This window comes from Leguminivora glycinivorella, chromosome Z (assembly GCF_023078275.1).
Source record: "Leguminivora glycinivorella isolate SPB_JAAS2020 chromosome Z, LegGlyc_1.1, whole genome shotgun sequence".
Taxonomy (NCBI): domain Eukaryota; kingdom Metazoa; phylum Arthropoda; class Insecta; order Lepidoptera; family Tortricidae; genus Leguminivora; species Leguminivora glycinivorella.
The window spans coordinates 17496757-17512129 of NC_062998.1; the positions used below are offsets into that span (position 1 = coordinate 17496757).

The 15373-nt window shown below is 36.9% G+C and overlaps 1 protein-coding gene across 1 annotated transcript; it reads right to left on the reverse strand.

The window, feature by feature from the left end:
* Nucleotides 1–980: 980 nt before the first annotated feature.
* Nucleotides 981–13195, reverse strand: LOC125241246 (flap endonuclease GEN). The gene is made up of 12 exons (XM_048149618.1): nt 13176–13195; nt 12905–13087; nt 12734–12828; nt 12450–12654; nt 12169–12258; nt 11820–11973; nt 11523–11655; nt 11271–11432; nt 5419–5587; nt 5019–5163; nt 4214–4291; nt 981–2029 (listed from the first exon to the last, which is right to left on the reverse strand). Exons 2-12 carry the CDS (start codon nt 12965–12967, stop codon nt 1152–1154), a joined length of 2172 nt encoding a protein of 723 aa, XP_048005575.1. The 5' UTR covers nt 12968–13087; nt 13176–13195; the 3' UTR covers nt 981–1151.
* Between the last annotated feature and the right edge of the window lie 2178 nt (nt 13196–15373).

A 15373-nucleotide genomic window follows, 5' to 3' on the forward strand; every position in this document is an offset into this window, starting at 1 on the left:
GTTGCGTCATCGCCGTTATTACGAATTTTTCCATCTAACTTGCTTGGTAGGGGGGGTGGACAAAGTATAAATATGGCCGACCATTCTGGGGACGATCAGTCAGTTGCGGGACTTCGGACCGTCAACATCAGCTCCTGAGGATGCCTCGTAGAGAGGCGAAACACGTGTCGAGTTTTGTATTTTTGGTGGTGGGTTGTTATATTTATTTGCGTATTTATTTTTATTTTTGCGGTGGGAGGGTGGGAAAATTAATTGCATGTAAAAAATACGCAAGTAATTATAACAGGTTAGCACTGATTGACTTGCACGTTATCTATTCGCGGATTAGCAAAGGAAAGTTCTAGTTTACGATTAATAGTGATATAATTAAGCTTTTCACTCTCGTATCGTACTATTAGGCCACTCAGCAAGCGAAGTGGCCTAAACACGGTACTCGACTGAAAAGCTTTGTCACGATTGTATAAAATACTATTTCTCTCGAAAACATGCATGCCTTGTGCAAATGTGCAATATAATGTTTTGAACCTTTTCCCGCTTGCCAACCCAAGACAACCCTAAATGGCATACTTTCGCAGAGGATATATGTATGAGGTTAGCTGAGTTTTGGGGTTTGGGCATGTTGGGCAAGCATGCAACGTATGCGAACACACCATGTCTAACCAAGGGAAAACATTTTTTGTAATAAAATAAATAATGATTTCGTTTTAATTTTTTTTATTTACTTATATATATCAAACACACATTTCTTTTCATCATAGCATTCATCTCACTCGTTTCATAGGCAATTATTTATAGATATTTTAGGTATATAATTTCATCTCTTTACAATATTTCTTATTCAATCAATTATGTGTTATCGTGATCTGATCCGGTTCCGGCAGAATATCAGTGCTGCTGCCTCAGGGCGTAGCGTAATACTGAGCCGTAACCCTTTTGTCTTGTTGCGATGCGCACAGTATCATAGTACGCTATGGTAAAAATCTGTGTTATTTCCTGTTTTCCAATTTGCTTATTATGTATTCTAATTCTTTTTTGTAACTTATTTCTTTTGTGTATTCTGTGTGTATTGTGACAAACAAATAAACGTATATCTATCTATCTATATAACTATTATAGCATTATTAAACATCAACACATCGCTAAAGTTTCAGTCAGTCTTCGTACACCGCGCTAATAGAATATTTACAGTCGTGATTTTCTACAGAAAGTTCAAAGGCGTCGCGGTGCTCCGAGAACTTATCGAAGAAATAACTCGTGTTGCCGTTTATTTCTGATGTGGTGTTGGTTTTATTTGAATGTTGTTGTGGAGTTGAGCAATTATAGTGTAACTCTATTAAAGCACTATTTCTAAATACTGACTTTCTTGGCGTAGAATGTTTATTAAAAACGAGCTTAACCACGTTCTGGTCGAGCTTTGCGGTCTTGACGACGGGCGCTTTGGCTACTATGTCGTCCACTATATCCGACAAATCACTTCCGTGGACACTATCGCTAGCCGATTTAAACATGTTGAGCAAATGGTTGGATTTCTTTTTAACCAAAATCTTTCCGCCTTTAATATCTGTTGACATGTTTGTATTGTTCTCACAATTTAGTGACATATTTTTAAAGCTATCGCGTAATGAATTTATCATCTTGGAACATCTTCTTTTTTTACATGCGATAAAACTGTTAAGAGTTTTTTGTCCTTTACTATTCGAACCACTTTTTAATTTTCTTTTGAGTTTAACAACCTTTACAGATGGCTTACTGGAGTTCAACCCGAGCGTTTTATTTATCAAATCACAATTTCGAATAGAGTTTGTGAGATTTTCAATTTGCTTTTCGTTTAATTTTTTCACTTTTCTGTTATACTTTCTTTTAGGCTTTTCGCCTTCCTCGGCGTCGTTTTTCCTCCTTCGGCCTGATTTATTTTCCTTCGGAGGCTTCTTAATTGATTCTTCATAAGCTTCGACTATATCTGGATAATATTTTCGTAATAAGTCTTGGCGCTCCGTTGTTGTCCACGGAGCAGTTCTATCTTCATCTTCTGTAACAAATACGCCCGTAGGTACTCACAGATTTTCAAATACTTGACGTAGACAAGTAACATACATACCTAATAATAAAAGTTTAGCACGGTCGAATTGAACTTTGTAATAACTATCGTACCTAATAAAAATATTCGAGATAAAATATCTAAAATGTGCGTTCCCATTGAGGGTCTACGTTAGAATTTCGAGCTTTTGAATGTGTCAGTCTTTAGTAAAAGTTCTCAAACGATTGTAAATTCAACCAATAATTTGTAAAAGTAAGCACTCAAAAGTTACATTCAGTTAAAGGTGGACCCTCAGTCGTGCATGTCAGGTATCCATATTTCATAATCCACTTCAAATTTACAACTTCTGTAGATGACTACGCTTAGTAAAAGATTTGTAAAACTAACTTCATTAATTGTGACTCCTTTCTGCTAACTCAATACGAAAAAATGGCATGTAGAATGTGGTTCCTCGATCGATCGCGATAAGTTCACATTAAGAGAGAACAATTGAAACGTTTGTCATAAAAATAAATCAATTTACGTAACAATTGGTTGTTAAATAGACAATTGCTATAGTCTACTCGTTAGTAAAAAATATTTACTAACTGTTGCTCATCGATCAGTAAAAACAAATGTACCGTTTTACTTAAAATAATAATCAAATGTCTGCGAAGAAATACTACGGGTCAGATGACCACACATTAGAATTTCGATGGATAATTAAATAATCACAATTTAAGGTCACAATTTTAGTTTTCTTTCAACCTCTTTTTGCCAAGAGTGGCGCTGAAACTTGAGTAGTTCATGTGCTCTGCCCACCCCTTTATGGGCTACAGGCGTGATTGTATGTATGTATGTATGTAATTAAATAATCGTACTGGAAAGACAAACAGAAAAACGTACGGGAAAGAAGGACTTACAAGTCGAGTAGGTGTATCCGGCTACTATTATTTAATTATCCAATAAATTCCTAATATGTGGTCACCTGGTCCGTAGTATTTCTTCGCAGGAGTTTGATTATTATTTTAAGTAAAACGGTACATATGTCTTTACTGATCGATGGAGCAATAGTGAGGAAATATTTTTTACTAACAAGTAGACTATAGGAATTGTCTATTTAACAACCAATTATTACGTACATTGATTTATTTTTATGACAAACGTTTCAATTGAGGGACCACCTTTAATCGATTGAAACTTTTGAATGGCATCTTTTACAAACTAAAGCTTGAATTTACAATGATTCTAATACTTTTACTAACTCTCAGTCACACCTATATTTTAATTAATACAATTGTTCTCTCTTAATGTGAACTTATCGCGATCGATTGAGGGACCACATTCTACATGCCATTTGTTCGTATTGAGTTAGCAGAAAGGAGTCACAATTAATGAAATTAGTTTTACAAATCTTTTACTAAGAGTAGTCATTTACAGAAGTTGTAAATTTGAAGTGGATTATGAAATATGGATACCTGACATGCACGACTGAGGGTCCACCTTTAACCGAATGTAACTTTTGAGTGCCTACTTTTACAAATTATTGGATGAATTTACAATCGTTTTAGAACTTTTACTAAAACTGACACGCTCAAAAGCTCGAAATTCTAACGTGGACCCTCAATGGGAACGCACATATATCTAAAACCCAATACACATATGTGTAATGTGAAGGTCATATGTATCATAAATAAGTGCAAATCCTGGGGTTTAATAGAAAAATAATAAATGTTTTACTTTAAAGAATAATACAAAAATATAATATAAATCTAATTTAATTAAAAACAAACGGAAAATCTTATTAAAATAGTACATTACGATACAAGAGTGTAAAAAAGGAAGTTCGAAACGTGTGGCGATAAATTAAAACACAACTGACGCAACTCGTACGACGTTTTTCCGAAGTTTCAACCTGACAAGAAATGAACCACTTCTCGCACTAGTGCGTAAAAAACAGTCCATCTGTACTAAAAAAAAATATGTGACAGATTTTGCTAGCAACGAATATTTTCAACTAATCATTAATAAAAATAAAATGATTAATGTAGACTATAGTAAGCAGATGAGTTTAAGAAGTAGGTAATTAAGTAAATTTATTAAATCAATATCCTCTCTCTCATAGTCGTACATCAGCAGTACCTACGCGTCACGTCACGAGCGTCGTCGCTTACGAGGCATGATGTAGATACTTGCCTTCGAACTGGTCATCTGAAATGAGTGCCTCGTACTGGCCGTCAATGTCGGCCCACTGGACCTCGTAACTAGGCACACCTGCAACGGACATTAAACGCGACGTTAAACCGCCCTGCTCCGACAACCAGGCGTGGATGCGCGATAAATGATAAAACATCGGGCCGTCCCTATCGCACTTACAAATATTGCGACAGGGACGGCCTGATGTTTTATCATTTATCGCGCGACAATGCTTGCCTGCCTGAACCATCAAAATAGTATTGTATGTGTAATAAAATAGTGGGAATTCGTTTGAGCGACATATTCGGTGTCATGTTACTCTTATGATTACGAAAGCGAAGTGAAATGTTATATACTAATACTACTTAATATTAATATATGAGACAAGAGAAACATTGCGTGCGTCAAAGTCACTTTGCATCAATTACCAAAAATTTTTACAGTAAAGTAGGTAGTTTTTTTTAAACATGTCGGTGTAGGAAATCCTTCGAAAATGGGCAAGTCCGTCCACAAACTATAACTGTTGTGTTTGTGTCGTTTTGCATAGATGTGCTTTACTGAATAAGTAAGGGGGCCGATTTTTGAGTCTCACGGCGTTCGAATTCAGATAATTGTCACTGAAAATAATAGGCAATTCACCGTTTTCAACCGGTATTTTAGTGACAGTGAGACTCAAAAATCGGCCCCCTGAGCGAGTTTTTTATGCCTACTACCGAAACACCTATAAAAATACGACAGAACTTTTTCCGAACCTAATAGTTCTTTTTACAAGAGGGCAAAGTTGTATTCGTTTATTTTTACTTGCCTTTAGGGTTTCGTTTCTTCTTGATTTTAACTGGCTGAATGGTTTTATGAGCTACGTTATCTTGAAAATGCCATTTCGTCAAAAGAGGTAAAAACTTTTGCACGCTGTACTTTTCGGACCAATCCAGTTTTGAAGACATAAGTTTCTAAAAATAAAATACGCAAATTATGATTCATACAAAATACCAAAAATTTAAAAAAACTCGTGCATATTATGTACCATCTCGTTATTTCTTTGAAGGTACTCACAAACAAAGATATTAAAGGTACTTTACTTAAGTACATTTAGGAAAACAAATTAAAAGAATTTTCACATACAGTCCAGAATATAATTAAACTCTAAAAAATCATCGACTTTATTGGGTTGATGAGTTTTTCGTAATACAAATAAATATTCATACCACAAATTGTATAAGGCTCGGGCAAGGTTTCTTGAGAGTGTCGACATCTATTGTTTCACGGGGATCGTCTAGGAACTCCTTCATAACCTTAGGTTCCGGAAACGGCACGCCGCACGAAAGCGCCCGAGTGCGGAGCGCCAACTCTCGTTTTACGGTGCTCACTTTCGATCTGTGCACAATATTCAATTTTATAGTCTGTGAGGTCGATACTCTTTTCTTGTTCTCATTACACGTCTGGTCTGATGTGACATAATTTTATTTATTTATTTATTTAAACTTTATTGCACAGTAAAAAAAATACAAAAGGCGAACTTAATGCCAGAACCAGCGATTGTTAATATACCTAGATGTATAAAGAGCTCTCAAAAACCGGCCAAGAGCGTGTCGGGCCACGTTCAGTGTAGGGTTCCGTAGTTTTCCGTATTTTTCTCAAAAACTACTGGACCTATCAAGTTCAAAACAATTTTCCTAGAAAGTATTTATAAAGTTCTACTTTTGTGATTTTTTTCATATTTTTTAAACATATGGTTCAAAAGTTAGAGGGGGGGGGACGCACTTTTTTTTCCTTTAGGAGCGATTATTTCCGAAAATATTAATATTATCAAAAAACGATCTGAGTAAACCCTTATTCATTTTTTAATACCTATCCAACAATATATCATACGTTGGAGTTGGAATGAAAAAAAATATCAGCCCCCACTTTACATGTAGGGGGGGTACCCTAATAAAACATTTTTTTCAATTATTTATTTTTGCACTTTGTTGGCGTGATTGATATACATATTGGTACCAAATTTCAGCTTTCTAGTGCTAACGGTTACTGAGATTATCCGCGGACGGACGGACGGACGGACGGACGGACGGACGGACGGACGGACGGACGGACGGACGGACGGACGGACGGACGGACAGACAGACATGGCGAAACTATAAGGGTTCCTAGTTGACTACGGAACCCTAAAAATGACCCCACGAATATTGTGCCACGTTAGGCGGGGCCTCAATATTGTGCCGCGGAGCTTGTCAGTGCGCTAATGGCGGCCAGTCGGAACATTTGTAGTACGGCATATTTAGAATATATGTTTACAAAAAGAATATGCCATGCCTACTGTTTTGTAATATCATGTGTTAGTCGTTCCAAAAAAATACGGAGAAAAATGTGGGATTAAGTTTCATGTGTAATTTGGCTAGGATCATAATTATTTCGTTTTATTTTGTACGAGCTATTTTAGTATGAGGATGATGTTATGCAATATTTTTAATAGCCATTGATATTTAAAAACTTTCATTTTTGTATAATTTTATTCGAAGCGTTCGTCCCGGCACTGTTTTACTACTTAAATGCCTACACTATGCCGGTAGAAATTACTAAATTCTTATTCCTATGCCACTGACATAAGTCAATTTTTTATTCCTATGCCAGCGGTATAGGGATATGAAGTTTTTAAACACATCTGCCAAGCAAGTGTGGTCGCGTGATAAATGATAAAATATCTGACCGTCCCCCCTAAATATATAGTGCGATAGGGACGGCCAGATGTTTTATCATTTATCGCGCGACCATGCCTGCCTGCCTGCTGTGTGGCCGATATAGGCCGGTAAACTTGTTTAAACACACATACGTGTCAGTGGCATAGGAGCTCGATTATTTTGATCACAGACCTTGTGTCACCGGTATAGTGGTTTAAATGGCCAATCTGAACACATTCGTGGACACGTATGCTATAGCATACGCGTAGTGATTTGTTTCCTTTGGTCTATGACAGATAACGTCATTAAGCGTCGCTGAACATGTTAATTTAGAAGGTTGTAGAATAGAAATAGACTTGACCTGTGGTCCGGTGTCAGTACGGCGTATTATGATTTTGGAACCATTTTTCGGCTGACATTTTGTTTGAAAGTAGTGTTCTATGTTATTTATTATCTTTCGGTGGCGACATCTAAGTAATTACATATTTAAAAAGGTAAAATTTATAAAATGAAAGCCTGCGTTAACACTTGTTAACAATAGATGACAACTGACAACAACCTGAACGTGACTATACATTGATATACAGATATAAATTGAATTTATCTAGCCATAAAAATACTTATTATAGCGGAATACGTTTACGCCATAATTAATATTTTCATATGCAGGTTGTTATTTCATAACAAAAAATTAATCGTGTAGTTATTTTTTAATATGCATAAAATTAAATGGTTCTTGGATCTTTGATGTATGACATAAACCCATCCGTTTTCATGCCAAATTTTAGCCAAATATGAACCGCGAATTCTTAGCTGCCAGTACGTACAGCAAGAAGGTTATTAGCCGCATAAAATCGCTGATTGGTAGTTAGTGACATTATATGCATTTCAGCTATACTTATCTGTGTGCATTAGTATAAAAGAAATGACTATTGTTTTGTTTACCAGTTTTGATTACAGGGCCTGTAAACGTATTGTCTGTGTAAATGTAGGCGTAATTGTGTATGTGTGCTAAACGGTGCCGAGAATTTGAACGGTAATGTTCTTAAAGGCGACTTCCATGCTTATTTGAGTTCGTTGGCCAGAACGCCAGAAGGCATACGAAGAAGAAGGCATACGGTATATGTATACTTTGGAAAAATTACTAATGTTCTGAAAATTAGACTATTCAATAGGAAACTTCTAAACATAGTGAATTACTAATGATACCTACTACATGTATTTGTGTTCGCCAGCGTTTCTGGTCAGCTACGGAAACAAGGCAAATTCCATAATCACACAAGTACTCCGTATACTCACCGTAGCATGCAACAAACAGAAATTAACTACATATTTATGATTATAATTTGAATATTACAATAATAATGAATAAAAAAATCGACATCCTCCTTGCGTTATCCCGGCATTTGCCTATATAATGATGAATAAAAAAATATCAGTAGATATTTGAAATTAAAACTTTAGATCTAGATTAAACGTAATCTATATTTTTTGGATCCTCTAGAAGCCATACCTCCATAAAGAGTTTTAGCTTTTATCGGCAAAACATAATTTCCACAAGAACTATTGTTGAATTCTATAACTGGATTAAGACGCTACAGGAGCGAAAATGCTAAAATGAGGAGCCCCCCTTTCAATTTGGGAATTTTAGTTAAATATACTAGTGTTAATAACTACATTTATCGAAAAAAAACGTCCATTAAGAACAACACAGTTAAAAGATATCGCGAAAAAATCTTTAAAATCGAGGTTCCGCTCTCGGCTGTTTCCTCCTTCAAAACTTAATCATAATAATGAAATTTGAGAATCTAAATAAGAATGAAATAATCTGTGTTGGACCGTTTAGTTTTTTTGGCTAATTGTTACTAATATATGTGAGTATCACACCTTTTTTTTGCGCCATAATGAAAAAGGCCGTTTTGGAAATTTTTGATGGGCTCTAGCGTCTTTAAAAATAAGAATATGAAAAAAATCAAAACGTCACAGATAAAAATAATAATAATCTGTGTTGAAAAAATCAGTGCTCTATCTTCAAAAACCAGGGAGGAAACAGTCGAGAGCGTTTGTATGGAGAATTGACCTCTCCTGTATCGTCTTAAATAAAGATTTTTTCCTCCATCAGCAAATGTCATAAAAACTACTCACTCATAACATAAGTCTGCCATCACCCCAACGTACAAACTTGATGTAAACTGTTTGCAAACTAGCCTTCACCGTCACACTTATTTCCATTTCTTGTCATTATCCCATAATTTGTTTATCCAAGAAGAGAAAATGCTTTACTATGTCATAATTATGTAAATCACTCATAAAGCCCTTTCATCTGATATCCCACACGGTATGATTAAACACTCGCTCGCGATTTGAGTGCTGCGGTCGACACCGAAATGTAATGTAAGCTTTTTATCCATTCATCATCAATAATCTCTCTGGTAAAGTTAAATTCGATATTTGAATATTTAATTTAGCCTGGCAGCTTGAACATGTCATGCACACTTAAAAGTCTTTGCTGCGGGTCGCCACCTTCGCGAATAAAGGTTGAGGAGGCGATGGCTGAGATACGCGTCATACTCGTGAACGGGTGCTGTCTGTTAAGACCGGTCTGTTTAAGCTTACTGGGGCCATAATAACTTTCATTCTGAGTTATATTACATTAGGACACTTTGTTCGGTTCTCGTTTGTTTCCTTTCTTTTAGTGAATATTTTAAATACAGAGTGGGGCTTGTAACAAATGCGAAGAATTGAACTTTAGGCTATTCTCCTTATACTGATCAACATTTGTTCGGCGACTTTTAAAAATAACTTGTATTTTAATTTTTATCACCCTTGAAAGTTTTTTCTAAGAGGTAATGTATTGCGAATTATGTTAAGTCTAAAGTGTGACAGACAACGTCAATGACAACAATAATGGCGTACATTGAAGCTAATATTTATTTTGTATGAAAAATTAAAAATTTAAAGACTTCATAATTTTTAAAAGTCACTGAACAAATGTTGATCAGTATAAGGAGAATAGCCTACAGTTCAATTCTTCGCCTTTGTTACAGGCCCCACTCTGTATATGATTTTGACTCTTGAAGACCCTATACATCTCTAAGGAGAGTTAGATTAAGTATACATTTCATCTTTAGTTGTGACATTTAAGAGTCATTTGCACCTCTAAAATAATTTTAGACTTTTTTGTATTTGTACTTTTTATATTTAGTGTAGTTATTAGTTGTAATTCGACATTTAGAGATACGACCTTCTACATCTCTAATTAATTGTAGTAGAGTTATACTTTAGTTAGAACTTAGAATTAGTAGTACTTATCAATTGTAATTTCAATTCAATTTTAAATATTTTCTAAATATGTACATGTGACGTGTAAAAGTGCCCCTGTGGCCTATTTGCTGAATAAATTACTTTGATTTTTGTTTATTTTTTTATTTTTCGATATATTGATGAACTTACGAGATTATTATCAAATCAGAAGTTAAAAAGCTATAAATATTCAGACCTACGATGTTGATAGTTCATGTCAAAAGCGCCTTGCTTATCCCGCCATTTCTGACGAGTTCTACTGTGACGGTTTACATTTTGTGGTACCAATGAATGGAAACCAATAAATAAAGGAAATCCAAAATCCAATTAAAAATTCCATGTATTGAACCTACACAAGCAAACAGTATCAGTATAGATACGGATGAGAGCTAAGTAAATAAAACGGGCGATTACATTCACACGTTTAACCGCATCAAACCTATATCGCCACCTATATTCTGTGCCGCGCAAGTGCAATAATCTAAAAAAAGGCTTATATGTCCGGTGACGGTTCAGTAATGTAGGTACGGACAATGTTTGCCAACCGGCGTACAGATGGCGCGAGTTACAGAACGTATTGATCCCTTACTTAAGCGCTCAATGCGCCATCTGACATCATAGGCGGTAAACATCAGCAGCGTTGGCTAGTCAGCGTTTAGCTAGTGGTGAGTGTTAAATTTACCTCTCCTTGTGGTATTGATTAATTTTACTGTGCGGCGCTACACTCTCAAGGAGACTTAGGAGACGAGACATACGACACCCTACTCTCAATGAAACATAACTTGATTACATATTATGTGTGTTTTGGAATGATGTCTCACTGCTCGGGGTCACTGACTGGCCTAGTTCAGTTCTCTTCATGAAGACACAGACAGCCGCATTGGGTGGCACACTCTGAGCACCCATTCTTGGCATAATGTCCCTCGTCATCACAGCCACGATGGATGGCGCAGACAGAGCATCCGTTCTGGGCGTGCGGGCGATCCACGTGCCCACACCAGTCGCAGCGGCCCGGAGCGGATGCCCAACGCAACCTCCCAGTACTGCTCGGGGTCAAGCCTAGATCTTAATGTACTAACTTGTGTCCCTTTTCGTCACAACCGCGATGTGTGGCGCACACGGGGCACCCGTTCTTGGCGTGCGTGCGGCCCACGTGCCCGCAGCGGTCGCAACGGCCCGGAGCGGACGCCCAGCGAGACTTCTCCTCGTACTGCTCGGGGTCACTGACCCATGACACTAATCTAGTTAACAAATTTTACACAATTAAACTAACAACTACTCACAAGTCATAATACAAACTTTAATAACCACAAGTTTATAAAGAGGATTACCTGGATATTATATCTTTTTCAGAAATAGTATGCAGATACGACAATACAGTCGTTATGGAGGAGCCACAAGCACCGAGGCCGTAGTCACATCCACATAACAGAGCCAAAGCCACCATTTTGTTGCGGCCGAAACCTACAAATATACATAGTAACTATTATAAATATACATTATACTTTATTGGTAAACAAGGTAGAGCTGTGTTCACTGCATGGCGCGCCGTTATCCCGCACATACCTTAATTACAATTACAATTACAATTACAATTACAATTACAATTAGATAATCAAGTATCTTACCATTGCTCTGAAACATTTTCTCAGCATCATAGCAGTCGATCGAGCCTTGCATGGCGCCCCCGCCAGACGCGCTCGACACGCTGAAGTTTCGATACACGCGCCGCGCGCCGTACGCGAAACAATCAGAGTCCTGGGATACTACTGCATGCACCAACTACATTGTGTTAAAAATTATTAACCAAACATTTTATCATTGCAGGAATAGTCCACTTGAGAGGAACTTAACCTAGTATAAATAAATATTAAAGCAACGTGAAATATTATAAGTTCATACCTACTCTGGAAATTCAAAAATTACAAAATAAATTGTCATCTATATTAAAATTTCAAAGAACATTAAAATACTAACACCTTGGGCATTGAGCTGCGCACAAGTAGCCTCTGCCTCTCCTTTTCCTTTTATGCACCTTACACCCATTGACTTCAGAAGTGTTTCACACTGAAAGCAGGTTAGAGGACATTATTACTTTATTTCTAATAAACAAAATATTATTTATAACCTTACCAGTAATGTATCCCTAACCTTTTAACCGGTCAGTATTATTCACACAGTTCATGAATAATTCTGAACGGTTGAAAGGTTAATATTGGTTATGTACTATTATCTATGGTTACCTTAAAACTACATACCTCTTTGAGCACATTACTGAATCTTTTTCTTCTAACATCAGGTTGTTTATTAATAACTGCTTCAGATCTGGGAGCAGCTCCTCTGAATTGAATTGCGTTACGAGTCGCCATGACATCTCGTTTAAGCTCTGGTGCATCTCCGTCCAATACAAATATTGGCTCTACATCAGCTAAGAGAAGGTATATTGTTCGAAAAAACAAATTCCTAAAAGAAAATATTAGTCTGGGAGTGCAAGTACAATGGTGTTTAGACTAAGCATAGTATAGAGACAAATATGTACTACCTTAAATATAACTTTGGTTGAATGTGGTAATCAGTAACATTTTGGCTGTCACACACCCATCCTGCCAAGTCCACTGCTAATACCTCTCCTCTTATCTAATAAACAAAAAAATGTTTTGAATAATGAGGATTTGAACAAGACGCAAAGTTAAGTTAATGTGCAACAGCATACCTCATGAAGAGATTTCTTTTCACTGAACGGGGTTAATACAGTCCATAGTCCCTTTATTCCCATTTCCTTCTGTACCTAAACTTCTTAGATAAAAGTTTGACTCCCTTATACGACATACACAAACAAATCAAGATTTTTAAAAAATCTTAAGATGCATTTCCTTCACCACATGAGCCCCATTGCCTTCAAAGGACAATATACATTATAAGTTAAAATAAAAGTAATAAAATAATGAAATAATACACCTAATAAATGCCTGATAACGAAATACCTAGACTTAAATTTAAAGGTGAGCAACGGAATTATGTTTTCAAGTTTGCAACCAATTTGACACTTGACAGTGACAATGACATGTTTTATTTTTAAAGGGCTCTATAATCATAATGTGACAGGCTACAAAAAGGTTCCAACCAAATTATTTATTAAATTAACAAATCAAATCAGAAACCAACACAAGACCCTTTAGCACAACTTGCCTTGTTGCGCGCGAGTCCATACTTGATGTCGCTCTTGATGTATGGACTCGCGCGCGACAAGGCAAGTTGTGTAGGCAAAAACGTAATTTATTTTAAAATACCCGTAACTGCATTTTTTCTCTTAAATGCTTACTTTTGTGTCAGGAAAATTCAAATAATATTTGGTAGTGTCTTTAGAGCCCTTTTATGGCCGCTGTACACATATGGCCAACGGTTCCACCAACCCTTTGTGAAACCCCTTGGCCAAGATAAGAGCCGCTGTTTACACATTGGCGAACCAATCACTTGGCATTGGCTCTTCATGAAAGATGGACGTGGAATGGAAAAGGCTAGGAAATTCTAGGTCTTTTACGTTGTCAGCAAAATTTGATTAAAAAAATTGGTTGTCTGTAAAGTCGGTTTACGGACGGTAGTTTAACGTGATAACGTCAAACATTACAGTAGTATAGACAGGGGCGGTCAGAGTATAGCAAAAGGGGCCCGATTCTGGGACTTTTTTCACGTTTTTTTATTTATTTATTTATTTATTAAAAATACACAAAAGTTAACAGTATTTCACCAAAGCACTTATGTGGTAATATAATTATGTACATGTTAAATTGACATAAATAAAAGCAAACACACTTAAAAGTACAACTATGGTTATTACATTAATCACCTAAGGAGTGTAGAGTCTATGAACCTTAAGCGTTTTCTGTAAAACACACCAACACTATCAGCAAATATGTCAATATCGTCTGTCTCCAACATGATGCGGTTAAGAGCAGCTCGGGCTCGAGCGGTGCGCCGGCCGCCGCGAACAGGCGCCGCCGCCGCCGCGCCGGCACCGCGCCCGGCATGCCAACCACCACATTCGCTCTTGGCACTTGCAGCCCCATTCTCTCAAGCACGGATGCGTCATCTACTCTATGGTGAAACAGTTGGCGGTAATGCATAATATGCAGCAGTTTCCGTCTGGTTTCTAGAGTTTGAAGACCAACCATTCCTGTTACGAATAGAGATGGATACATATATGGGTAATATCCGTACAGTCGTTTGTAAATTTATGTGCCTACAGAACTTCCTCTGCACTCTTTCTAGCATAGTGTTTTGTTCTTATTAGAAAGAATGCATTAAAATAAGCATCTTTTATAAATTAAAGTTTTTTTAAAACCTACTAATTTAGGAGTTAGAGTGGTGCAAAGTTGCAAAATTTTCCCGTAGCATTACTAAGGCGCCAGAGACAGAAAGCGATATCGACGGAGCCCCGCTTATTACAGAAACTGCACAGAATAGGAGCCTTCGGCCGTTTGAAGATACCTAACGAACCTAACTTATACCTATATAAAAGTCGTCATTTTGTATCCTAGACCGTTTGCGAGACACGCGTTAATTTTATTAAAGTGCTAGTGCCATTTACTAATCTTAGAACCCTAATATTCGCAGCTGTGGTGCTTTACTCAGGCCACACGCTACAACCATACCGACTTTTGTGTCAAAATGACAGTCAGCAATGTCAGATTCCACATTGGTCATTAATTTTGGAATCAGCACCCCCTAAAACCTATTTTACGACACCTATGATGACTTTTGTGTCAAAGTGACAGTCAGCAATGTCAGATTCCACATTGCTCATTAATTTTGGAATCAGCACCCTCTAAAACCCATTTTACGACACCCGTGACGACTTTTGTGTCAAAGTGACAGTCAGCAATGTCAGATTCCAAATTGGTTATTAATTTTGGAATCAGCACCCCCTAAAACCTATTTTACGACACCCATGACGACTTTTGTGTCAAAGTGACAGTCAGCAATATCAGATTCCACATTGTTCATTAATTTTGGAATCAGCACTCCCTAAAACCTATTTTACGACACCCATGACGACTTTTGTGTCAAAGTGACAGTCAGCAATGTCAGATTCCACATTGGTCATTAATTTTGTAATCAGCACCCCCTAAAACCTATTTTACGACACCCATGACGACTTTTGTGTCAAAGTGACAGTCAGCAA